Source organism: Corylus avellana, chromosome ca3, assembly GCF_901000735.1.
Source record: "Corylus avellana chromosome ca3, CavTom2PMs-1.0".
Taxonomy (NCBI): domain Eukaryota; kingdom Viridiplantae; phylum Streptophyta; class Magnoliopsida; order Fagales; family Betulaceae; genus Corylus; species Corylus avellana.
The window spans coordinates 5,947,749-5,975,745 of NC_081543.1; the positions used below are offsets into that span (position 1 = coordinate 5,947,749).

Consider the following 27,997-nt stretch of genomic DNA (forward strand, 5'->3'; position numbering starts at 1 on the left):
TATATATATATATATATATATATATATATATTTTTAAATGACTACATAAGAGAAAAGTTGGGCCAAAATTGTATTTTTATTATTCCTCATCTGTAATAAAGTTGAGAACCAATTTTTATAATTTAGAAAAAATTTATTAAACTTTTTTTAGTTTTCATTAATAACCATACTATTTAGAATCGAGACAGATGAGATATTATGAAACGAAAATAGATCCAAATTCTTAAAAATTGAAAGTGACAGGCAAGAAATTCCCCCCCAAAAATATAAAATAAAATAAACAATAAAAAATAAAATAAAAAAATAAAGGGGAAAGGTCACAGTTATCATATATATATATGAATATAGATTACCCTTTTGATGATGAATGAAGTGCAAAACGTTAAAAAAAAAAAAAATAAATAAATAAAACACTTGCAAGCGACGTTTCTCTTCTTAATGGGGGCGGTGTTTGGTTTACCTCAAAGTGAAAAGAAAAAAAATCATTGAAACCTCATAAACAGTAAATGTCTGGCTACAAGTTTGAAAATGTCTGGCTAGACAGAGTTGCAAGATTAGAATATTTGATTATTCTAATACGAGGTGGTAATGTTTAACTAGGTTTTATTTTAAAAGAAATTAAAAAAGTGAAAAATACCTTTTTGGAGTTTCAAAAGGTTTATTTTCTTATATGAAAAATGGTTCAATATTTCTTATATTTTCATATAATATGAATAGCTACGAAGAAGAGAGAAACAACAAAAAGACGAAGGGTGGATGAGAGTGAGAATAAAAAACTTAAGACGTAAGATTGAAATTTAATGCAATTGTTTTCCATATTGCTTGCAATTTGAACAAATAACTGTGAGAGGACCCTTGTAAAGCCCATCCGCCCAGGTGTAACCCGAGACCTGCTCGAGAAAGTAGTCCCGTAAATGGTCTTCTCACAATTTCATACCAAGAAATGTGAGAAAGTAATGGAAAATAGTTTAGACAGATGAGAAGTTTAAATTATTTTATGCTTTATGAAGTTTGTTTTTCTTAATCAACTAAAAACACTTTCAAGTTGTCCAATATTTTACGCCGCGTTTTTAAAAAATATCACAAAACATTAGGCATTTGGCATTATGATTTAAAAAGATCTTAATCTAAAATAGGAAGAAAAAAAAAAAATCTACGATTTCAATAAGCAAGCTAGAGAATACATATTTGAAAAAGCACGAATTTAAACCAAAATCACAATTTCGCATAACAAATATTTGATAAAAATAAATAAATAAAACTTTTTAATATGTTTTACCAAACACTTTACGATTTTAAAAAGTAGCAATTTCAAAAACACAATTTTTAAAATTGCATTTATTGAAACCGCAATTCCAAACCGACCCTAAATAATCTTCATTAAGAAGTACTAATTATCACTTCTTTTTTTTCTTTTTCTTTTTTTTTTTTTTTAAATTTTTTTTTTTTAATTATCACATATTGAACAATCATGATACTTTACTCCGCTGTCTATCAACTTTCTGCACACATGAGACATATAAACGGGATGGATCTCATTCGTTCCGTGATGCTCAAAAATATTCTCGACTGCCTTAAGCACCAAGTATACAATTCGATACAATTCACCAATAACATAAATAAATATCTACATCGATTGCTGAATCATATACCCCCCCAAAAAAGGGCTATTTCCATCTGCAATGCATTCCATGGCTGCTTTAACAAACAATTTTATCCATACAAATTCCACTCATGACACAACACACCTTGCCTAACCTCTTCAATGCCTTGCTACATAAGGCTGCTTTACAAAGTGCTGCATCATCTGCAGTACTCCATCAAGTTTTACTTTCTGCAGGTACTTTCACAAAGCAACGCATAGAAAGACTTCCTGAGGATGGTAGTCTTGACAGCTTCACACATTGTTTCTGTGTGGAGCCTGCCTGCATGGAAAGATTAAGCATGCATTTAAGAAAAGAAAAGAAAAAAAAAAAAAAGATGTTCTGCTTTCTTGTCAGAGGGTACTAGGAATATGAATTGGAGCGCCTTATATGGATGAAAAGTAACAGTTATGAGCAAGGGAACAGTGAAAATGAATGTGCAATTTAGAAAGAAACTTTAGAGTCATACAAACCTCAGTAACTTCTTCTCTACATGGACCCCTAAAGCTTTTGATACCAACATCTCTATTATGCTTCACGGAGGTGCCGGACAGCAGCAAAGGATTTTCTATTTTCTTTTTGAACCTTGATCACCAAAACAAGATTGTACGTTTTACAAAGTGTATTCTTTTTAAGGTTTACAAGAAAGATTGCAAATCTAAACATCAATACCTGTGCCTCTAATTCAGCAATTCTCAGCAAAGATGCATGTTCGATGCAAGCACGGCGCTTGCACTCTTCTTCAAGCAATCCTGTAATTTGGTACCTTAGCTCAGCCATTTCTTGAGCTAGGTCCTCTGCTTCTTCTTTTGCTTTCAACTTTTCATCTCTCAATTCTTCCTGGAAATCATTAGCATGTTAAATTCTACAGTTTAAGAATTGAGTCATGAAACCTCCAAGTTCAGAAAGGACAAGAACCTAGGCGACAGAAGTCTCACTTGAAACCTAATTTTGTTTATTCAACCCACTGAGATTGTTCACTCACTGTCAAAGGCATGTCGTACCTTAAGTTGCTTCACAAGAAGTTCATATTCTTGGACCTGTCGTGACATCTTTTCCATCTTCGTTCTTGAATCTGCATCTGGTCCTGATACCACTACCAATTTGGAAAGGAGTGGACCCAAGACTTCTCCACAAGTGCTAAAAGTAGTGTTATATATTAATAAGGATGTCAAAAGATTAACTTTGATTGAAAGTAGCTAGAGAGACAAAGATAAACCCATAAAACTAGTTAACAGTTTAAGGGTTCAAAACAAAACTTAATGCATCATTTTCTCCTCAAGACAATTCTAACGACAATCCCTTAAAAGATAGGTTTAACATCTACTCATTGGGTCAAGAATTATGCAATTCAAAAGATAAGAACACTAGTGCAATGGAGCCAAAATGGATAGAAACCAATGATTTATATTAATCTATTGGAGATAAGGAATGTATTCTTTAATCTTCTAAAACCACCCGTCTGAAGTGATGCCTTTTGTTTTATGATCTTGAGTGGATGTCATAGTAGGATTTGGACCCAGGTGAAGTTTTCTGACCATCTGTCAGAGAAAAAGAACGAATAGATCTTGTAGGATTCCAAAGAAATTCTTCGATTTCTTTTGGAAGCAGATGATTATCAGTCACCTTGAAACAACACTGACCAATAATTGTAGTAAAACACCAATAGAAGGACTCCACCAAGGAAGAGCTCAAGATCCAAGTCAAATCCCAAATGGAAGCAAGTACTATCCGATGTCAAAAAAGAAAAGAAAAGAAGAGCTGGCTCATTGACTATTTTTCTGATTCTACAGAAATGTCTTGACAAGTGGATTTATTGAATACGAGAGATTAATCTAAACGTTGATTTTATTGTCAGGTGTATCTGGCAGGTCTAAAGAGTGGACTAGAACAAAAGCTTCTTCCTATAAACTATTATAATATTATCTAGATAGCATACCTAATTGGGACATACAACTTACAGGGTAAACAAAAAAAGCAATTATAAAATATAAATTGCGATGTACCTCATTTCTTTAGATATACTCATCTTGTTTTCCAGTGTACTCAAGGGCGTCTCAGACTCCTGATGTGATCTCTCCTTGTTTGCTAGCCATTCTTCAATCCTTTGATAAAATACTCTAGCATTTGTTTCAGATGTATCCAGCTTCTCCTTTAGTTCCTTATTTTCCTTATCTAGATATTTGATAATTTGTTGTGCATCCTGAAACTGAACCTCAAGCTCTTGAATCAACTCATTCATCTCATCTTTTTCTTCAACAGTTTCTTCCTGGATTTTCTTAGCCTCAAAGCAACTCTGCTCCAAGGCCATGATATCAAGCCTCATGCTTTCTATTTCACATTGAGACTCTAATGCCATCGATGAGATTGACTCCTCTAGTTTCACCATGTACAAAGTTGACTTTTGTAACTCTACTTCTTTGCTTTCCAGTTCCTGTATCAAGAACAAGCGCTCCAAATCAGACCTCTTCAGTTCCTCGCTTAACCTGTTAACCTTCTCCTGTAGATCTTCCATGTCTGCTAATTTCAGCTCAAGGTTGTGTACATCCTCTTCCAGGCAGTTCACCTCCGTGTTCCTTGCATTTAGTTGATCCTGCAGGTAATCTGCGATGAATATTGTGATTGGGATGAGCCAAAGAAAACCACCAACAAGAGAGTCATGGATGGAACAGCATGCTGCTAGAGCCATCAATGTGCATACATTGTTATATTGTCATTGACAAATACGCAAAGGATACATCTTAAGTAAACCATTGGATGGCTTAAAGGATATTGGAAAGCAAAACTTAACTTTAAGAATCATATAGTTGAACACAATTGTCCTTATTTGTGGAACCACGTACATAAACTGCTTTACCCTAAACCCTGCATAAATGCAGGATGAGCTATATAGAAAAGCGGGTGTCAAGCCCCAACTCTTGATATAATTTGTCAGAGTACCTGATCAGGGAATGATTATCATGACGACTTGCATGGTAAGGTGGTGCATGAATGTAACACACCAATTAGTTATCCGTGCATTGGGTTATACTATTTTCTAATGGCTATGTCAAATAACAGGTTCCTTTAAATGCAAGGACGAAAAAAAGATCCAAAAACACACACACTGTTGCAGTTTCTACATTGCCCTAACTAGCATGCATAATGTGAGTTTCCACTAATGAGAAATGAGTGAACATATCGCAATCAATAAAATTCTTTGCTCATAGGTTTAATGTTATTGCATCTTAATAGTCTCTTAATCAAAAGGGTTTGGAATGCATTAATCAAATAATCGAATGCTTTACTTTAGATTATAAGAAAACATATATTACAAGATATTGATCAAATAGTAGACTGAAGATGATCTCATCCATAGTTTAAATACCACAGACAAAAGTGGATTAGAGCTTGAGGAGTCAAAATAGAAGACATTCATAAAATGCCACTGAGACATCCATTATAAACATAATGCATGTTTCAGAGATGGCAATTTATGATACATGAGAAGACATCATCAAATTACAGAATGCAAACAAGCTATAATACTCCATACACAAGCAAAAATAATAATCAGCTACAAAAGTTGAATGAACTAAGCAAATATACATCTTTATAAAAGCAAGAATAACTACCTATTTCTTGAGAGCAGTTCAACAGCTCTTTTTCCACCTTTTGAATGTGTTTCTTGTCTTCTGTACGAGCCTTTGACAAAGAATTTACATGTAGTTCTAGTCTCTGCATTTTTAAAAAAAAGTTTTAAATCAGATAAGTTTGCTGGAGATAATAACTTCAAGCATTTTTACTGATATTCTGCCGGAATATATTCTTCTTCTCAAAAGGCAACTTGTTTACAGACCAAAGAAGAAGGGTGGAGTGGAAGGTTAAAACCACCATCTTTTTTTTTTTGTTTCTTCTGTTATATCCTTTCTTTTCTTTTCCCTTTTTTGCCCTTTTATTGACCTCTTCACTTCAAATGAGGGGTTTTCTTCACATGCTTTTCTGAAAATTATCATTAGAATATTTATGGAAAATTTAGAAAATAACTATGCCTGACTTGGCACCCTTTTTCTAGCAGCTGACTCGCAAAATAAGCAGAAACAGTACATGCATATGTGTCATAATATTTACTAAGTTGGATTTTTCAATCTATCTTTACATGTCATAATACAGGAAATTGTCATTAAAAGATTGGTATTCAACAGCTATGAGAGGCTCGACCTCAACCAGCCTATGCAAGGTTACAACAGTTAGGTATTACCTTTGGAATTATATCTAATTAATGCAGTTCAGAACATGGTACACTGCATTCCAAAACAGTATATTTTGCAACACCAAAATTTTCTTTTCATGTCTTAACTAGTTTCTATATTACAGGACAATTTCAATAATAATGAACTGAAAAGCAACAGAGAATGCTGGTAAGAGGACAATGAAATGGGAAAAAGGAATAATTCAATGTCATGTCCATACTCACTTAATTCATCCAAAGAGGAACCAAATAAATGACTTGATCATATCAAAGATAATGATTGTTTTTTATGTTAGATAATCTGTTGAAATGAAAACAAAACTGCTATAAGCAACAAAACATTACTCGGATCAATTCGAAGCTTTGGGATTGTGAATCTTTCAGCCTATCCTTTTCTTTCCTTAACTGCATACAAATAAGTGAATAAACAGATACATCAATTATAAAAGGCACGAGGTGTTAATTTGGATGACAATATATAGATATCCATATTGAAACTTGAATTGATAACAAAGAAACATCACCCAGCTAATGGCTGAAAAATATTACTATGGCAAAGTCTTCTGAAAATAGGACAAGTGGCTGCTAGTTTCTATTAACCTGGCTCATGAAATCTAAGAGGATACATTAGGAGTTCTTTTTTTTTTTTTTCCATCTCAATCATTTATACTCAACACAGCGACGATTATATGAAAAAGGAAATTCATTGCTCAATCCTACCTCAAACTGTTCATTGCAAATGGTTCATGGCAATTTTCATATACATAATCCTAATATAAATTAATGTTTGGATCTCAACTCAAAAGCTAGCCAATTACAGTTATCTAAAATTACCTTAAGGCCACAGATTATAATTCCCCTAACAACATCTTAAAATCATACTCAAAAGTAGGTAAGATGGGCATAAAATATACCTCTCTGCATCTAGTTCCAATCTGTAAGAGTTCCTCAATGTCAAAAGAGTTTTCACTATCACTCCTTGTGTGATGCGACATTTGTGCAAGAAAAATAAAGACAAATGCGCAAAAGGAATACCTGTATCCATTACCAAACCATCAGACATGCTCCCACAAGTATAGCATTAAATGCCATCATCAATAATAAACAAATGATGAACATAGATGATGCAACACGTTTTCCAGGTAAAGACTATATGCAACATATTCATGTAAGCTCTAAAAAAAACCAAAAAAGCAAAACAAAGGTGAGAAATTGCTTATATTTGTCGTACCAACTATACAAGAACACACGAAATGAAATAAAATCCCAAAAAAGAAAACAAAAATAATGTGGAAATTTTCTCGGTTTCTCCCTCATATTTTATTTTAAAAAAATGGAAATAATATTTGAAATTCTTAGATTCACGTCTACATTTCGTCATTACTTAACCAAAAACGCATTTCGAGTACTCTTTAATTCAAGCAATCAAGTTTATACATAAAATTGCGAATTACATCTCCAAGGAAAAAAAAGAAAATACTAAAATACAACATGGGTTTGAACCATTAGATGCGAAAAATGAAACCCTTCAGCACAAATTCATGAAAAGCAAACCCTATTCTTCAGATTCTCAATTCTTCATAACCTTAGCACAATATCCATGAAGACCCAAGTAAATTAACAAACCGAAAAACAAACCAATACAGCAATCTAAAATGCATCGAAGTTTTTACCTCTGTAGGTATGAATCAGAGACTCAAAGCTCCAAACTCTGCAGGGCTGAGAGATTAAAAGGGTTTATGATTTTATGGGAAAAAGATCGAAACGTTGATAGAATTTCGATTGTTGGCAAATGGCCAGCTCAAACTGCAATTTGAATGGGAGCGGTTTGAGCTGTCGAGTGATTCGGGTCGGGCCAATATAAATAGTTCACATTTTTTTAGATTGCCTTAAAATAATTGTTCCGCCTAAAAAAAAATAAAAATAAAGGATCTGGCTTACGTGCAGTTGCTCAAATAACCGGAGATCTCCTGTAAAGAAAATGGATGGTCAAGATTTAATCTTATAAAACGACGTCGTGGGTGACTAACGCTGAAGGCAAAACAAACGTTCCGTTGCCTTTCTCAGCCTGATAAATATGTTTGACCGGGAAAGAAGAAGCCCTAGGGAACAGTGGAAGAAGGCGGTGGAGAGAGAGAGAGAGACCAACGGTAAAGAAATGCAATGAGGAAAAGGAAATGCAACGGTAAAGAAAATCTTTTTCCTTTATTTCTTCTTCATTGTGTTTCTTGGCCATGAAAATCCCATACAATTTCTTGATTATTTTTGTTTTTCCTTGGATTCTTGATTGCAGATTTAGCAAGTGGGTTAGGTTTAACGATGTCGAAAAGGGAGCTCCCAGAAGATGTGCACATGGAAATCCTATCAAGGCTGCCCGTCAAATCTCTGGTGCGATTCAGGTGCGTATGTAAATCCTGGTGCACTCTGATGACATACCCTGATTTCATCACCAAGCACCTCACTTCTCACAATCCCCATCGTGGGACGATCCTCCATAGGCATGATTGGGATGGGTTGGGGCAACCGCGTGTCTCCACGCTCTCTAATGAAACCCTAGAGCTGTCCGGGGATGTAGATCTATTACAATTGTTTCAGGATAAGGTTGCCGGGGTAGTGAGAGTCTTCGGTCCCTGCAATGGAATACTTTGTTTTTCTGGTATTCTGTGCAAGGATAGGGCAGTGCAGGGTGATTATGATCAGGTAGTGTTATGGAACCCTGCGACATGAGAATCAAAGATGCTCCCCCCCAATCCACCGCCAACCGGATTTGCCACTCTCTGTTTTTAACATTGGCTTCGGTTTTGATCCAAACACTAATGATTACAAGGTGGTTAGGGTTCAGAACTTGGATTCTCGATCCAAGGTTGCCGTGTACAGCCTTAGTACTGATTCCTGGAGAGAGATTGATTCATCCGCTAACCCAGCTTATAAATTTGGTTTATCTCGTTTTCCTTCATACCTAAAGGGAGTTCATCATTGGTGGGCTGCTGAGAAAAATGACATTTTCCACCCATTCTTGCTTCACTTAAAAAAAAAGGGTATGTTTTTGACGTGGCAAACAGTAACCCACCTTTTGCCACGTCAATAATTATTTTATTGACGTGTTGAATGTGCCACGTCAATATTTAGTGACATGGCACATTCCACATGTCAAGAAATAGCAACGTGTCAAATATTGACACGTTGCTAAATTTAAATTCAATTTAATTTTTAAAAATTATATTTTAATAATTTAATATAGTGACGTGGTAAACTATTTATTGATGTGTGAAAGTGACACGTCAATATTTACTGACGTGGCGGAATGGCACGTCAATAATTTATTGACGTGTTAAAATAACACGTCAATAAATATTAACGTGTCATTGTTTCACACATTAAAAAATAATAATATTAATTATGTATTTAAAAATATTTAACAATTAATAAAAATTAATAACAAAAATTTTATAAAAAAAGTTTTAATAAAAATTAACGATTAATAACAATTGGACATGCAGAAATTTCCTCCAAATCGGTATGGAGGAAATATCTTCCAACCCATATAAAATAGTGTCAAATGTTTATAAACATTTAAAATGCACACTAATTTTAATCTAGATTTCCTCCATACCGGTTTGGAGAAAATTCCTGTCCATAACAATTAATAATTAATAACAAAATTTAATTGCTATGTGTATAATGATTATTGTAATTAATTTTATTGTTTCCGTAAGATATATATATATTAAAACCCATTAAAATGTTATAAAAATCATAAAATTTAATGTGTTTGAATTATAGGCTTATAATTTATATATATTAAGGCCTTTCACAATATACGAAAACTTCACATGCATTGATTATTTTTACTTTGAAATTAATCCTACTTGTTTAATTTGACCTTTCATATATATATATATATATATATAGCTAGCTAGGGTACGTATATGAACCTATCTAGCTAGCGATATATAGCTGTTAAGTATATATATATTATAGGGTAAAATGGTAAATACACCTTTCATGGACTATCAAAAAATCAAGTGATATAAGAGGCACTTTTTATTTATTTCTTTTTAAAAATTAAATAGTTAATTAGTAGCTAGCTAGGTTTTATAAAACTTAACTACCAATTAAATAATTAAGTACTTACCATATATAATTAGCCGTGTTTTAATTATGGTAATTACTATAATTAAAAACCGGACTAATTATGGTAAACTAAATAATTAACTTACCGTAACTATAGTAGCTTACCATAATTAATTAGCTAGGTTAAAAACATATATAGCTATTTATGGTAATTAAGTTAGGTAATTATTTTAATTAATCAGCCATTTTCTGACGTGCCACATGTGATACGTCAGAATTTATTGACGTGCCACATGTGGCGCATCAGCCTTTTTCTGACATGCCACATGTGGCACGTGAGCCCTTTTCTGACGTGCTACATGTGGCACGTTAGAAATTCTTGACATGTCGCATGTTGACACGTCAAGAATTTAGATCTGGCCACGGATCCCCATGCCAGCTTCTTTTCTTTTCTTTTCCCTCTTCTTTCTTCCTCCTCCTGGGCACAGCTCGCACAGCTCCTCCCATTGTCAACGATTTTTTTCACTGCTGACCACCCATTCCTCCGCCATCGCCGCACATATCCCCAGCTCCATCTCACAGTACTCACTCGCTCACTCTCTCACCCGCTCTAGCTCGCTCTCTCTCTCTCTCTAACGGCCAAATGCCGTACATCTCCGTTCGTCCTCGCCGTCGCTGTCTTCGTCTTTGGCGGTTCCCCGGCCTTAGTTTCTCCATCTCCGACCGCAGCTTCTCTGCCGATTGGGTATATATATATGGTTTAATTTATATGTTTTAAATTTATTTATGTGTTTGTTTATTTATTTATGATTTATTTATTTATTTATGATAATTTGGATGCAAATATGTGTTTTTTAAATTTATTTTATTTATATGTTTATATGTTTATATATATGTTTTATATTGTATTAATATATGTTTGGATGCATTATATAATGTTAAAAAATAAATTGCTCGTAACTTTGACAAATTATAGTAGAGAATCATGGGTCTCTGATTTCAATTATCAAAATTTACTTGGACAAATCTCAAGGAGGAAGGTGGAACAGGGTTGATTTAACTTTTTCATGCATTAAGATAAATCAAGATGAATTGATTTAAGTTTTTCAGCAAGTTGGATATTGTCAGTACTGCAGGCTAGTGCATTTGTAAGGTGGAATAGGGTTTTCACATTTTTGTGGGTTAAGTTGGGCCAAGGGTACCCCAACCTTAGTAAGGAATATTCAAGGGTTGGTTTGAGTTTGAGTGGAGGGCGGGCTGCCCTAAACCCAACAATCTAGTCAATGTTCTTTCTCTTGTCCATAAATAGGAAGGAATAAGCTTTATGCACATTCTAGTATATTTATATACAGCAAATTAAAGCCAACATCAGAATCAACTTTAATACTTTTTACATATATATGATCATGTGCTATATATATAACCAATGAATCTACTAAATCAATTAAATTTGGCAAATTTTATGCAACATGAAATTAAGTTGAACTTGGGCTAGCTTTGCCTGCTTTTGGTAACCCAAGCAATATTGTTTACATTGCATGGGTTAAATGCCATGCAAGCTAGACAATTGAAATTATACAGGCTCATACAAATTCTCTGACATTTAAACTTTTGAAATCAGTGACGATTTAACAAGGTTAATTGCAAACTTACTTTTTTTTTTTTCCCAATTCTTCATGTATTTCTATTCAACTCTATTTCTTTCATGTAATCTCTATATAAAAGTTGAAACAATTGTTGTGGGCATGCATATGATCATCATCATATCATGCATAAATAAATTGTGTTTTGGTTTTAAAGTTCATATTGTGTAAATGTTAAAAAACTAACCTAGATTTATTGTATTTAGGGTCCCCATAACGAACCTAGGTAGATGTTATAGAAAAACCTTATAAAATAACCTAGTTAGAATTATTTTGTTTAAGGTCTCCACCAAAAATGCATTTAAATTTGGGTTGAGTATTTTTTTTTTTTTTGGTTTTTCAAGATTAATTAGATTAGGTAAATGTTAAAAATACACTTTGGTACTATTCCCCATATATAACAAATGCATATCCATTAATACTTGATATATTTGTTAATTAAATAACCAACCTAGTTTTCTTTTATTTAGGGTCCCCATATATAACAAATGTGTATATACCCACGAATATTTATTATATTTGTTAATTAATTGAGAGTTACATTTTCACATAAAAAATATAAACATATATATATATATGTTTATATTTTTTATGTAGTTGAAATTAGGTTTATATATATGCATGTGCTTGAAATTAGGTTTATATTTTTTAAGTCTTATATATTTGTTCCTAATGCACGTAGCGAAAAAATGGACAAGAGTTGGATGACAAAGTCTAGAGGTACGAGAGAATACAGAGATGGGTGTAAATTGTTCGTAGAGTTTGCAGTTAGTAACTGTAGAACCCCTGATGGATTCATCTATTGCCCTTGTAAGATTTGTAGAAATAACCGGCGCCACCCACCAGGTTTCGTATTCGACCACTTGACAGGGGGTAAAGGAGTAATGCCAGAATACACACTCTGGTACTATCACGGTGAAAAGCATGTACAGGGTCCTGGTACAGGCTCTAATTCGAATCGTCCGGCCGCAGATGCGAATGCAAGCGCAAATCAAGTTATGAGGTTTAGCGCTATGAGGTTTAGACAAATAACCAGTAAGATTGTAAGGAGCGGAAATTATGTCCGAATACGGGACGACTGGACGAAGGTACCGGAGTGTACGAAGGAGGATATATGGGACGCTTTGATGGTATGTTCTAACTAGATGTTATATGATAGCATGTGTATTTTATTATGTCAAACACTCCTAATGCATGTATGTATACGCTCTAAGTTGTACATATATATGTGTGTTTATATGTATATACATATACACATATTTTTTTGTTTTTTTAATTTATCAATTTTGAATTTGTGCAGGTAGACTTTTTCGTCCCGCCCGAATGCAATATGGTTGCCATAAAGAAGAATGCATTTCGAGATATTGGCACCGAGCTGAGGACTTGGAGGCACGAGTTAAAAAAAGATCTTGCCATTCAGCCGGACGATACTCCGGACACCGTACGGGCGAGAGTGGGGCAAGAAAGGCTCTCCGAGTACGACCCCTTCGACTTGGAGATCTTGTTAGATAAATGGTGTAGCAAGAAGAACCAGGTAGGTCATGAGTAATATTATAATTTTGTGTAGTTTCATTAATTGTAATTGTGTTAGTATTAACATATTAAGAATGTTAATTGTGTAGGAGTATGCTGCGCATATGAAGAGCTTGCGAGCATTGAACAATACGCCCCATTGCACTGGGTCAAAGAGCTATGCTAGGGTAACACATGAGGACGTATGTGTGTAATTTACCCTATACTTATAGATGTAATTTATCCTACACGAGCACAGTCTTACATCCGCACACACAAGAAGAATGATGGTCAATATTCGAATGATATAGTCAAAGAGAGATGTGTATGCTACTCACCTTTCATATGTTGTTTTGCTTATATATGTGTGATAATTTATTTGCGATTAACAGTTGTATGACGCAACCAATAATTATTGTAACATACAGGAGAGGATGGAGGAGCTTATACCCACTGACCCTGCAGCATCGTCGAGCGTGACAGAGAGGACGGTACGATGGGCGTCGAACAACGCGTACGCCCAAGCGATTGGAAATAAACCTGAGTACGCTGGTAGGGTTCGGCAGGTTGGACCGAATGTTCTACCTGTGCGGGGCACCATACACTCATACTATACACCGTCACAGGCACGGTCACAGAACACTAGGCACTTTGCGGTCTCACAAGAACTTCTTGACAAAGCACTTGAGGCGGAGAGGGCACACTACAAGGCACAGTTAGAAGCGCGGTTGGCCGCAGAGCGGGAGCAGATAGTTGCGCGAGTAGCTCTGCAAGTGGTTGCGAATCTTGCGGAAAAAAAAGCTCAGATGACAGCAATGTTTGAGGCCCGTTTGCGCCGGCTCGAGGAAATGATGTGGTCGAGCTCCGCGCCCGAGGTGGCTCATTACAAGGGAGCGCTAGACATAGCTTCCCCACCCTTTGCGATTGTGACATCGTCGGTCGATAGTGGATCAGGTAATGACATTTTTTAATGGTCAATGTGGTTTTAGAACTGTCCCTATATATATGTGCACTTTTAAATTTAGAGTTTGGATATGTTGTAGTGATTCTCATTAATGATGTTGCAAATCCTGTTGAATTTGGTTTATATTATGATTTGTTTGGTGGTAGATGTAGGTTAGAGCTTTGCATTTAAAGTGTTTAGTATTGTGAGATGGACCACTATGGTCCTTGTAGAATGTGACGTCCATTTGATTTGATCACGAAAATATATTGGGGGTGTAGATATAAATCTGAATTTGTTGAGTATGATTACCTTTGTTTACATAGTGATGTTGCTCAATGATTAAGACTTGATAATATTCTAAAATATTGTTTGGTGATTTTTTGTTTTATTATTTGCAGCTAGTGGCTATCATGGAGAGGATGCTATTGATATCGATGACTTAGATTGAACAAATGGTTGACCATTCACACTTGGTGTACATAAGTTATTTTGTTGATGTAATTGTATTTGCGATAGTTTTCTTGATGTAGTTAGATATATATGATATCAGAGATAGTTTTATTGGTGTATATGTCTTTATTTGTGATTGGTGTATAGTTTTATTGTGTTTTGAAGCTGGTTTTGGTTGATAGTTTGTTAGATGTACATCGAACTTGTATGTTTGTGATCGACGTTGATGGATATGTATTATGTTATTTGCATGGATCGATGGATAGTTCCGTTGTAGTACATATGTAAATTGTATATCAGGTTAAATCCAAAATTCAGGTAGAGACCCGAAAAAATTCAAAAAACATACAGGGGGAAGCAAAAAAACAAATTTAAAAATTACAATTATTTTTGACCACGTCAGTAAATTTTTAACGTGCCATTCTTCACACGTCAACCATTACTGATGTGTCAGTAGTGGCACATCAGCAAAAATTTTGACATGGTAAGAGTGTCATGTTAGAAAATTGATTGACGTGTCAAATTGCCACGTCATAAATTTTATTGCCATGTCAATAATTTGTTGACGTGGCAATTTGACACGTCAATCAATTTTCTGACGTGCTACTACTGGCACATCAAAAAATTTATTGACGTGGCATTTTCTGACACGTCAGAAATTTTTGACATGTTAGAAAATAACACAATAAATTTTTTTGACGTGCCACTTTTTGACACATCAAAAATTATTGACGTGTTAAACAGTGACACGTCAAAAAACTACCGTTTTTTACACTCATAAATTTTAATGCCTGAGATACGTCAATAAAGTTTAATGACACGTCAATAAAGTTTAGTGACGTTTCAGGTCACCTACACATCAAAAATAGCCTGTCAAAAAAAATTTCATTTTTTGTAGTGCTTTCCTTTGATCTGAGCAATGAGGTGTTCCAAGAGGTACTGCCTCCTTCAACTGAAGAATCCATTTTTCAGGAGATTGCTTGCTGTTATCCATAACTCTGTAGCTTTGCTTTTACAATGTGGCAATGTGTTTGAAAAATCGCTTGATATATGGGTGTTGAGTGAGTTTGGTGATGAAAGATTTTGGATCAAAATAGTAACATTCGAACTCATTCTTCCACTTCTTTGGGATCTAACACAGCTTCGGGATGACGGTTTGATAGTTCTAAGCAATCAAGATGGAGGCTTGGTATTGTATGACCCAAGAACACAACAACTGAGGGATCTTGGTATAGGTGGGGATGGATTCTGTCAACTTGTTAGTTACACAGTCCATAGTTTTCCTCAATGGATCGAGGAATGTGATTGAGCAACAAGACAATTCATAACAAGATTCCAGGCTATTTTGGTGACCGGGCTTCCAATTCATTTCATATGTGCATCACCTACAAAATCACATATTTGGCGTACTATTTTTGGATTCCAAGTTTCTAGAATTACGATGAAGGTTAGCTTTCTCATTAAATTCTAAAACATGACTTATTTTATACGCTTAGATGAGATGGACGACTGAGATTTATGAATTTAAAAACCTCACAACTAGTTTCCTATTATATATATATATATATATATACACATAATAGATGTGAGCGCCGCACAAGGGTGGCCTTTGCTGCCTCCCCTCCTTCCCCTTGCCCTCTCCCCCTTTCGAGCTAGGCAATTTACCTGATGCTCCCTAACTTTCTGTGCAGTGCTCTTCCCCCTTCTCTTTCGCCCTTTTCCCCTTCTTTGTCCTCTTATTATTATTATTATTATTATTATTATTATTTTCAGCCCTTCTTCTCCATTTTTGCTCAACTCCTCCTTTTCGTCTCAAAGCTCTACCCCCATCGTGTCGCCGCCTAGCCTTCTCCTCCGTCTCTACCATGTCTTTTTCCGGATCTATTTGGGCTCTTGGATTGGGCTGATCCACCGTCCTCTGTCTCGTCGACACGAGCTCCACCACCTGGCTCTCCGGCTCCGCCCGGGTCCTTCATCAACTACTGCAACTCTATCCTCGCGCTCCGGCCAGTTTCCTCTAGTAGTTTTCCTTCCTACAGGGCCTTTGCCTTGGGTTTCTTTTTGTGTTTTTGTTTTTATTTTCCGGTAATTCTTATGTTCTTGTGGTTTAGTTTCATTTTCCTGTTGTTTTGTTGCTTGTAATAAGGTTTTGTTTTCTATTTGATCTGCGGGGTACTCGTTTTCTGATCCAGCCCTTTAGATTGTGGATGAGAATTGTATTCTGGCATTTGGGTCGAGGATGATGAGTTTCGGCTTGGGGGTTTTCTGCTCCCAAGGTCGATGAATAAGAGCTACCTCCTATGCACCAGTTTGAGTATGTCTGATGCAGATATGTTGTTTCATTTAAAAATTAGTTATGAGTTAGTGGATATTGAAAGAGTCTGAAATGTAATACGTCATCTATGATGCTTATAACCTCGTAGCTTCGGCTATGGTTGTTTCAGAGCTTTTTGTTCTATGTTGTAAGAGCTTTATGCTCGTGTTATCAATGAATGAGATAAGTGATAATTTAACATATGCATAAATAAAAAATCCCACGTATCAACATATAGACGAATATCCACAACATTTGCGGGGCGGAAGCATTTTTTGATTATGAGTAATGCTAAAAATCATTCTATTATTCCATTCTTATATATTATACTGGGCTCATGTGGCAATTTTATTTGTTTTTTAGATCTGCCAATATTTTTTTTAAAAAAAAAAAAAAATGCAAAAGTTGTATCCATCAAAAGTTGTATCCAGGGTTCTACCGTTCAATTAAGGCCATAGTGAGAGCAATAATTTCGCTCGCTTTATTTGGCTTGCCAACTCATGCAGGTGTACTGTGAAGTTCGACTGACTTTTTGGTTTATTTGGAAAAACAGTGGACTAGCGTTTTGTGGAAGAATCTATCCTAATACGGATAGATTGGATTGGCGTCGGTGGTACGTACTTGAAAGCAAATAAAGGATCAACATATCATGGATGGATGACAAAGAAAATGAAAGGCCATGATCCAACGTGGGGCCTCATAATTATGACATCAACAACACTGGATAATCTCCTAGGTAGCTAGCTAGCTTTATAATTTGCTGGGAGTGGTAGTAGTATCACTATGTGTATGATTTTGAAATGGAGAGGATCCTTTTCCATGTGTTATGGGGACTTCTCTTCCTTTCCGTCCTTATTTTATTAGTAGTGGGATACGTGGCAAAACAATGACCATTGAATAAAATATAAACGGCTTGAATTTGAAATACCTGAAACTGAAATTCTCTAAAAATTTCAGTAGATATTAAAACTTTCTTTATCTCCAATTTTGTTTGTTTTTCTTCTCTGCATTTATGTCATCGTTCTTGTAAAAGATCCTTTGACAGGGTTGTTCCTTAAACGTTTGGGAATCTAACTAACACAGTGCTTTTTCTGACAAAAAAAATAAAATAAAATGTGCTTCTTCTTCTTCCCTGCATGCATGCATGATGCAGTTCTTTTTCCCTTGTAATTTTCGTCATTATTATCCATGTGGTGTGGTTCAAAGTGACTTGGTTAATTTGCTTTTTCCTATTTTGGAAAAATAGAGACAACACAACCACATGGCTGCTTAGCCTGCTTTGATATAGTGAAGTACACCCCCAAACACACTTGTTCGATCTAGATATACTTAATTAATTACAAGTTTCATAATATGACTTAAACTTTGATCTGACTATATTCTTCATATAATTCTATCCGGCCCTATAAATAGGGGGGCTGGGTGGGGGGACATTCATCCAAAAATCAAGATCTACATCCTCTCAAACCTGTCAAAACCCCTCTCTCTCTCTCTCTCTCTCTCTCTCTCTCTCAGATAGATACATCATGGACTTGTTTTGCAGCTCAGTAACAATGGTAATTGTGATAATATTGATGACCTCCTCCTCCCCTTCCACTCCCTTTCCAACAGTCCCACCCAAAGCATTTTCATGTCCGCAGAGATTTTCCCCCAAACGACAGGGCTTGGGGCATATTTTACTCAAATAGAAGTGGGTACCCCTCCAGTCACCCAATTTATGGATATACACAGGGAGTGACATTCCATGGTTTTAGTGTAAACCATGTAATTGTGACCAAACGCTAGGCCTCAAATTCGACCCACTCAATTCCACTTCCTTCTCCATACTACCTTGTGCCTCCGCCGCCTGTAATCACCTCCGTCAACACAGTTGCAACAACAACAACAGTCAGTGTCCCTACGTGGTGAACTATCCGCAAGGCACCTCAACCAATGGCTCGCTTGTACTCGAAACGCTCACGTTTGGAAGCACCATTGTCCCGAAGGTGTTTTTTGGGTGCAGCCACTCAAACTATGGCATCGTGGCTGGAACCAACGGCTTGTTGGGCCTGGGAGGTGGCCTATTGTCATTGCCGACTCAGCTTCTGCTCCGTGGATTCACTGACATCTTCAATTATTGCTTGCAAGGTTTGTTTGGAGGGCCACCAGGTTGGTTGAATTTCAGCCTTATTGGTGCAGCGCTACCTGCGGAACCGCATGGATTCCTTTGCTCCGAAACCCAAAAACACCGACTTTCTATTATGTCGGCCTCTTGGGTCTTGGGATTGGAGACGTGCAGCTACCCATTCCCGAAAACAGCATCAAAATAACAAAACAAGGCTTCAGAGGAGTGATTATAGATTCAGGTACAATATTTACCAAACTAACTGAGCCTATTTACAAGGTTTTTCGCAACGCCTACATTGCAAAAACCCTAAATCTTCCTCGAGCCCCCGCTAGACCCCCGTTTGACACGTTCTACAACCTATCCGGGGTTCAGGTTCAAAATGTGTCATTCTTCTTTGCTGCCGGACCAATCCTAACATTGAAGAGAAGAAACATTCTAGTTGGGCATGAAAGTTATATTGGCAAAAGCATTTTCTGTATAGCATTTGTCCCAACCAATCATCATAGATCCATTATTGGGAATACTCAGCTCATCGGAATCCAAACTTCCTTCGATACGGCGGCCGGATACGTGAGATTTGGTCCGAATATTTGTAGTCCACTAGAAGATTCTCCTCATTGTCATGGGCATCGGCCACCTAGGAGTATAGCTTTGGAGAATTATATTCCTCCAAATCCATTACTTGCATGTTTATTTACTTGTTTTTTTTTGTTAATATATACGCGTAATTGATCAAATTTGTAATTAAATAAAAATTGCGAAATGGGTGCCCCTATAATCTTTCTCAACTTAATCGAGATCACTCATCAAGAGACTGAGTATTTTTAGCCAATTAATTTCAACTTCAAAAAATTGCTCTTTATTTTCTTCGAGAGGAACTCTGAGCAGTCTCTCTTCTAACTCACCCTTTGCTTTTAGCACATGGTTCGATGTTTCAACCATCTACATTATATCTTTGGACCAAAAATCTTATATATATATATATATATATATATATATATATATATAATGATTATCATATGATAATTAATTGAAAAGGAACGTTATTTCACAGTTATGATAATGTGGAAAAGTATTTTGACTTTTACTAATTATTCATTAAGAGAAAAAAATAATAAAATAAACTTATTGTTAATCAATAATAGAAGAAAATGACTAATCCAAGGAAGTTAATTTTTTTTATTAGCGGCACAAAAACTACAATACAAGTACAGAAATATGACCGTATCAGCCATTCACTTAAAATTTTTTTAGGAAGAGAAGAGGAGATGCAGAGATAACTCCTGCAACATCCCTAATATTTGAGAGGAGGTGGTCTACCATCACTTCCATAACATTGAAATATAATTATTTTTTCCTTCATTTTCTTTTGTTTTATTTATGAGTACCACCATCCTTATTTCATTTGGGAGTAGTTTCATTAGCTTTTGAAGTAGTTTCTTCTTTTCTGTAGCAGATGCAGATATCTAGTGGGCCACAAATTCTATAGTACGGACAGTTTTTCATATATAGAACGCAGTTGATATTGCTACGACAATGAAGTAGAGCTACCTCAGCTCTTGGTACAATTGAGAACGATACACCTGTCATTAGTATTTCATTAATCATTACGATAATATAAAACAAAAAAAAATCAATGGTTAAGAGAGATAAAGACTACTATCTTATATATATTGAGAAAAAAAATACAAACTAGCTAGGGTTATTAGAGAGAGATTAACAAGTTGCGACAAATAAGACCATCAGAAAGCCATTTTGAAACAAGTCTTCCCCATTTTCTTATGAGTATTGATGTTGGAGAGTTTGTGATCGATGACTTGAGAATTTTATTTGCTTGGTAGTGTGTTAGATTTTAATTTTTAATGCAAGGAAAAATGAAAAGTGGAAGGTCCAATAAATTTAGAATTTAAAGACAACCATAATCTAATTAAAAACAATTTACACATGCAATGAATCACTCTCTTTTCTTTTAAGGAAAGAAAATCCCATCAAATCTATTGTAAATGCAATCAATTTCCCTCCTATTATCACCCACTTTTAGAAAATGATTCTATTATCACCCTCTCATTTTACATTCCATTCAATTTTTTAAAATATCTATATGCATGTATTACAACATAGTATCACGTTTAGTGATTGGTCATATATGATGGTGATATAAGATCAAAATATGAATTTGTATAGCAAAAATACATGCATATAGATATATAAGTACTCCCTCAATTATCTATCAAAAAAAAAAGGTACTCACTCAATTGAACCTTGCTTTAATATTATCTTGTAGACATTGCATGCTCAACTATTAGAGTAAGTTGAAATTTCTGTCTTTAAAAATTTATGTCCTTAGATGGACACAAATTTCCTGAATAATGCATTCAATTCTAAGATGAAAAAAAAAAAAAAAAAAAAAAAAAAGGTTAATAACTTTTTTGGTACCTCGGTTTTAACATTTTTATTTTTCCCCCCCTTGGCTCACCGGATGGGGGTGGCCGAGCCACCCCCAATGAGCCAAAGGGGGTGGCCGAAACCACCCCCAAACCCACTGGGGGTGGGTTCGGCCACTCCTATGGCTATAGCCACCCCCAAATTTTTATTTTCTTTCTTTTTAAAAAAAATATAATTTTTTAATCTTTTTAATTTTTTTTAAAAATATTTTTTTCAAAAAAATTAATTATATGACATGTGTCAATTTTTGATTGGTGCTGACATAGCATTCCATTAAATTTTGGATAGAATTTTAATAGAGGTATTATCTCCGTCTTTATGAAAACTACAGGTACCTCTTATGATAAAAATGAAAACCTATGAAAAATAAAAAATAAAGAGTTTAAACCTTAGGGGGAATAAGGTATTTAACCCTTCACCGTTATATCAAATTAAAATACTTAAAATAAAAAAATAATAAATAAAAAACCCTCTAAAAATGTTTTGCCAATAAACCCAACAATGACCTAGAAATAACACAACCAATTTTTTTTTTTTTTGATAATAGGGAATCCTTCAAATGCAAGCGTACCCACCTATATCAAGTAAACCTCGAATCCGTGTAAAGCACTCCCTCTACATAAATCGAGTAATAATCCGGCTTCGCCTACGGATTGACCCCAAGAAATTATTTGCACTCAAGGAAATTCGAACTTTGAATCTCATGGACTACTACAAAGACCCAAGCTCTTACCACTTAAGCCAACCCCTTGAGATTATAACCAATTATTGGAAACCATTGACGCATGGTAGTATTATAGGAATTTTAATTCCAAAGAATCATGATTTTTGTTGCATTTTTTAAGGGAAAAACCTTACTAGGACAAAAACAGAGACACTAAAGGCTACATCTTAATATTTCAAGACAAAAGGGGCATGTACAACATCTTGAAAAGAAAAAATGATCCTGATAAATTATACTTGGTCTCCAAGCAATCAGGTTTAGGTGGCAGTTATTAGTTGAGACCCTGCGATTGCTTCACCATGGTAGCATGCTTCTGACCAGCAAGATGAGAATTGAAGACTGTCTGGCTGTTGCACACCACATTGCATATGGTGCAGGTCCTAACAGCTTCGGCTGCTGCTCCAAGTCCCAAAATCTTACGTTTCTTTGTCTCCAGATCTTCTTCTGATGCCTGTGACTCGGCTACCTTTTCCCCTGAATTTTGCACAACACTCTTGCCCTTATTGGCCTCCGGATTTTCTATTGGTCCAATTACTGGCTTTGTTGAGGCCAGTGGAGCATTTGGGGCGGGGGCACCGGCATCATTCTTTGATTGCGACAGTTTCTCCAGGTTCCTCTGGTGCTTCTTTCCTGATATGTGTTTGATGTAGATATCACTGCTGTTGCAATTGATTTTGCATACTTCACACCATGCAGATTGAACAAACTTGTTTTTCTTTGGGTATTTTCTGAAAGTGCCACTATCATGAGACCTGATTGCAGCAATATATGGTCCGACCCCATTAAGAGCTATTAAGCGAGCCTGCATAACCAAAATAAAGTACTATAGAAGCATAGAACTATTATGATTCCTTCGCAGTTATGCTTTTTATTTCTAAATTCCAATAACTCACGCCATAAGTAATCATCAGTACATCATATTGGTGTATTTAGTGGCTAAAACACCCTCATACTCATACACCACTAACATGAATGAAGAGTACGTGTAGTGTATGAGATTTAGTGGGTGATAATTTTCTAATATCAACAGAACCACAGAGAAACCATGCATATAACAAAAATCAAACCGCACAAACTACAAACGCAAAGAGACATAGAGAAGGCAAGTTCATATTTTTATGAGCCTATGAACACAAATAACAAAAGATGAGGGTGCAGCATACGAAGTAAAAATATAAACTTAGAGCAGAACAATAGTTAAATGTGGTTATTTTTTTTTTGATAGGTAAATAAGTATATATCAAAAACCCAACAGGGCGCAACACGATTACACAATAGTTAAATGTGGTTATAAAATGCAAAAGGGTACACTTAACAAAGCCATCCACAATAACACCCTTTTTTTTGATAATTTCATCCACAATAACACCCTTAACCAAATCATTTCCTTAATGAAGGTAATCAGGGTCCTATTTAGAGTGTGTTGGGGTTACATGGCTAGTTCTCTCTGTGGATTGATTTATTTGTGTTCTAGCTCATGTATTGTGTGTTGTAGTAACTTTATTTTGTTGTTTTTGCACCCTTTCCCTGTTTTTGTTATGTTTTAAATGGTGAAATTATTCCATAGTTCCGAACATCAAGGAATAATTTATGTAGCGTTCTGGATGATAGGACTACTCAATATGGGTATTACTATATTGGGTTATGCAACTGTTGCTATAATACCCCAACAAAACACCCGTTTTAAGGTTAAGGATTTCTTACTTAACTAGTTAATGTTCCCTTGAAACAAAACCTTAAATCATATTCTTGGGAATTTTCCTTAACAGGAGATCTGTGAGAGAGACGGTTGTAGTGAGGTCGGATATGACCTACTTTGCCACATAGATGGCAAGTGGGAATAGGTCTCTTAAAAGGTATTCTCCTGATATGAATTTGAGAGTTTTGTCCACGGGACCCTCTCATTCCAAGGAAGTTAGGAGACCTATTTGTAATCCTACCTTTATTCTTGTCATTATTCCTAATATTACTCAATTCAACATGTGAAGCATGAACAAAATTTATCAAATTTTTTTAAGCTACCATATTTTTTGAAGTAGAAGCAGTTTGATCATAGCCAATTCCATGTTTATCACCAAAGGACTTCTGCATGCTCAGAATGGTGTTCAGTTTTGATGAAGGAGATTCTGTAAGAGTTTCCTCTTTTTGGGTATCTTCTGATCCCTTGATTACATCCATCCTATTCATCAAGAATTGATTCCTGTCCTGCAATTTGACAACAACATTGTTAATATCAAACAACTTAGTAGACAAGGAGTTATTTTCTACCTTCAAGGATTTTTCAGTTTTGTTGGCTGAATCCATCAAATTTTGAAGCTAAATGTTTTCTTCTTTTGCTTCAGTCAGATTTTTTAAGAGGTCTGATGCGGTCTTTTTATACCAAAATATATCAATAATAAAATTAATCACTCACAATAGAACGACTCCTTGTCGGATAGGGCTATATAGAGGGTGTCGAACCTCAAGGACTGCGGGGTGTTATTATCAAGTTTTTCTTAATTTAGAAGAGATTTGATTTGTGTTTTAATTATAACTAAATGCATAAAAGTAAAAACATAAAAATAAAGATAGTAGTGATAAGAGAAAGAATAGGGGGTTGATTTTACCACTCACTGCATAACAATGGTCAATCATAACTTAATAAGAAACATTCATACTATGCATGATATAGAGCTTGTCTCACTCGAGTAATCAAGAAAATAACATCATTTAAGGAATAAGTATAACCCATCTTCGGTTAATATGGACTGTCCACCTAACCACTAAGATGCGGTACGATTCGTCTTCCCTAGGTATGGCCTATCTAATTCCTTAATAAGATACACACAATCAATGGAATAGTATAATTCATCTTCGGTTGGTACAAACTGTCTACCTAAATTACACTAAACTAGGGTGTAGTACAATCCATTTTCTCTAGACGACAAAATTTGGAAACTCCTATTTCACAATAATTTGTAGCATTTTGAGTTAGATTTCCAATGAAGCTGGATTCACCTCAACTAGATATTACTCCTCTTTTCATTCCAAATTCAAGAATATGACCAATACGATTGATTGGTCTGTGTGCCTCTATTATTACTTTTTTGTTCATCGGGCATGCCTTCTACTTTGACAAAATAGACCCCTCATAAGTACTTCTTAGAGTACTAAGTAACATCGCACCACATAGATTATAATAAAAGTAGTTTTTAATACACACTGATGCTGAATAGCAAGAAAGAGTTACGTCGCCAATTCAGGGCCTAAAAGGAAGCAACTCGAATAGATTAAATGTAGCATATGACATGAATATATTTTCTTTTTTATACCTTACATTAAAAAATAAATAAATAAAGGAAGGAAGATGAAAGGGATATCCAAAATAGATTACAAATTCTCCTTTTTGACAAGATAGACAGTTAGACCATCTCCAAGCACTTCTTAGACAACTCAGCTCCACCAAATGGAACATAGTAGTGATTACAAATCAATTGAATGGCACAAATCAAAAGCATTTAAAAATGAAACTCCCATAATAGTTCTAGCAATGCAATATCTAGAGGACCTACTTAAGATAATTCAATGTACCTAAGATGAATCATTATTTACATATAACATGAAAGTTTTTTTTTTTAGCATACAGCATGACAATTACAGATAATTTTTTTTTTTTTTCTTTTTTTTTTAAAAAAAAACAACAAAAATTTGACCCCTAAGGGAGGAGAAGAGGAGTTCGAACTAGTAACCTCTGCTTGATGAAGCGTGGTCAACCCCCAACTGATTGAGCTACCCCTTGGGGTCAATTACAAATCATATATCTTATCTCTCTATTTATAACATGAATTGAATAGTTGTGGTAGGCAATCACCTTCGAGAGAAAAAAAAGGAAACAGATTTCCAGAATAAGTTTGAATAGAAGACTTGAACAAATGATTTGAGCATACGAAGTTTATATCATAGATCAACAAAAGAAAATCAACTCCAATAATTTACACAAGCCCCGAAAGAATATTTGTTTCCTCAAAAGCAAAAAAACAGAGGTTGGTGGTAGGGGTGGCAGAATCTTAAAAGGCAAAGCAAATGATGAACATGGTACATAACTTAATCCTGGAAAAAGCTGGTTAACTGCTTAATTTACCTGAGAAGCATGTTTTTTCCCAGCCAGATGTTTATTGAACACTTCTTGGCTATTGCAAGCAACATTGCATATTGTGCAAAACCTGACAGAATCAACTACTGCACCGCCATCCAAAAGCTTCCGTTTCTTTGTCTCCAACTCCTCACTAGCAGCCACACCTGAAGCTCCAAATATTGTTTGTCCACCTATACTGCCTATCTGGGTTGTTATATCAGTTATCATATCAGAGCTGCCTGATAACATTGCACTAGTTGGACAATTTTGTACTTGCAAATTCCTCTTGTGTTTCTTTCCCATTATGTGTGTCTCATAAACGTCTTTGCTATTACAATCAATTTTGCAGACCTCACACCTCATGGACTGAACAACCTTAGTTTGCTGTGGAATTATCCCCGAGGCATCATTGGTGGACACACTATAATTCTCACTCAAAGAACAGATAGCCTGCAAATGAAAGGATATGGGTTTCAAAAACAAATAGTGTAAACTTCAAACTTTTCACAAGGAATGCATAACTGCATAAGAGAATTTATGGGTCGTGCGATGTTCAGTTAGATGAGATCGGTCACGTTAACATGTCTCACAAGAGTGTGACCATAAACATGCACTCCCACATGTATATGGCACATAATGAAATACTACTCAAGTAACTCCAGAAACAAGAATTGAAAACCATAATCCCTATCCACTTTTCCACTCACCCAAAAGCCCATTCAACATACAGAACTGAAATTCAATCGCTCTCCCGAAAATCATCCTCATCATAAGTACCCAAACAAATCTGTCAGACAATGGCAGTATATCACAAAAACCTAAACCCGCTTTATAGTCTTCATTAACACAATCCCACATAACAAAACACCTCCAAACTCCATTTGTAAGCAAACCAACACCAGTACATCATATAACAAAAGCCAAATTTCACATAAAAACCCGAAATTCACATCAACAGCTAAAAAAAAAAAAAAAAACCAAAATTTACACACAAAACAAAATTGACTAAACCCAATAGAAATTAAACAAGCACAAAACAAAAAAGACACTTACAGCTTCATTACTGATGGCTTCAGCTTGATTAGAAACCCATCCGTGAAAACCGACCTGGGTTGATGGGTAGGAGCACGAATTGACAGAGGGATCGGTGCCAGGTGGGTGAAGGTCAGGGTTAGAGGTTAGGGAAGAGGGAAGCACTGGCTGCGGAAAATATAGAAAAGGGCTAGGGATAGGATTTGTGGTGGGATGTTGGTGAGAGAAGTGGGATGACAAGGCGGAGAGGGAGGTTTCTGGTGGCTGGTGGTACATTAGAGCGTGCGGAATTGAAGAAAATATAGGGGTAAGGTTAGGGATTTGTGGGGTTTGCTGCTGAGAAGACCATCTGCCGGTGTAGTCCATGGAAACATCAAACACGCATCTGGTGAGCGCGAGAGAGAGTTTTGCAGAGCCTAGTAACGTGTTGTGGGATGCTTGTTGGCCGATCATGGTAGAATCCGGGTGGCTTTAAATTTTATATTAACTTTTTCCAACCGTTCAAATCAAATTTTAATTTTTTCATAAAAAATAATAAAATTTGAACGGCTAAATTAATTTTTCATAACAAAATTTTAAAAAAATTATATTTGAACTGCTAAAAAACTATATTGTAAGTGCTATAGTTAATTATAAAGTAATTGTAGATATTATATTTTTATCGTACAATTGTCTAACAGTGCTCACGTGGTACTTTTAATTAATTATTAAATCTATCTCCAATGGGATAACTTAATCGGCTGGAATCTGGAGATCACGCCT

At 35.4% G+C, this 27,997-nt stretch overlaps 3 protein-coding genes across 6 annotated transcripts; 1 reads left to right on the top strand and 2 right to left on the bottom strand.

The window, feature by feature from the left end:
* Positions 1–1,515: 1,515 nt before the first annotated feature.
* On the bottom strand, positions 1,516–7,717 carry LOC132173940 (COP1-interactive protein 1). 2 transcript variants are annotated; one of them, XM_059585626.1, is made up of 9 exons: positions 7,548–7,717; positions 6,789–6,909; positions 6,220–6,279; positions 5,258–5,360; positions 3,650–4,247; positions 2,648–2,783; positions 2,316–2,483; positions 2,117–2,228; positions 1,516–1,921 (listed from the first exon to the last, which is right to left on the bottom strand). In XM_059585626.1, exons 2-8 carry the CDS (start codon positions 6,867–6,869, stop codon positions 2,172–2,174), a joined length of 1,203 nt encoding a protein of 400 aa, XP_059441609.1. In that variant the 5' UTR covers positions 6,870–6,909; positions 7,548–7,717; the 3' UTR covers positions 1,516–1,921; positions 2,117–2,171. The 2 variants fall into 2 exon arrangements, with proteins under 2 accessions (XP_059441609.1, XP_059441608.1); XM_059585625.1 differs by having other exon boundaries at positions 1,516–1,925.
* A 251-nt stretch (positions 7,718–7,968) lies between these two features.
* LOC132173941 (uncharacterized) lies at positions 7,969–14,683 on the top strand. 3 transcript variants are annotated; one of them, XM_059585627.1, is made up of 7 exons: positions 7,969–8,059; positions 8,168–8,273; positions 12,274–12,721; positions 12,892–13,125; positions 13,214–13,306; positions 13,532–14,057; positions 14,448–14,683. In XM_059585627.1, the coding sequence occupies exons 1-7, from the start codon at positions 8,038–8,040 to the stop codon at positions 14,495–14,497; spliced, it is 1,479 nt and encodes a 492-aa protein (XP_059441610.1). In that variant the 5' UTR covers positions 7,969–8,037; the 3' UTR covers positions 14,498–14,683. The 3 variants fall into 3 exon arrangements, with proteins under 3 accessions (XP_059441610.1, XP_059441613.1, XP_059441611.1); XM_059585630.1 differs by lacking the exon at positions 12,274–12,721 and having other exon boundaries at positions 7,973–8,059; XM_059585628.1 differs by lacking the exons at positions 7,969–8,059; positions 8,168–8,273 and adding an exon at positions 9,755–10,693.
* Positions 14,684–22,236: 7,553 nt separating this feature from the next.
* On the bottom strand, positions 22,237–27,682 carry LOC132175800 (uncharacterized). Its single transcript, XM_059587857.1, has 4 exons — positions 27,257–27,682; positions 26,210–26,653; positions 24,112–24,294; positions 22,237–22,891 (listed from the first exon to the last, which is right to left on the bottom strand). Exons 1-4 carry the CDS (start codon positions 27,599–27,601, stop codon positions 22,361–22,363), a joined length of 1,503 nt encoding a protein of 500 aa, XP_059443840.1. The 5' UTR covers positions 27,602–27,682; the 3' UTR covers positions 22,237–22,360.
* Positions 27,683–27,997: the final 315 nt, after the last annotated feature.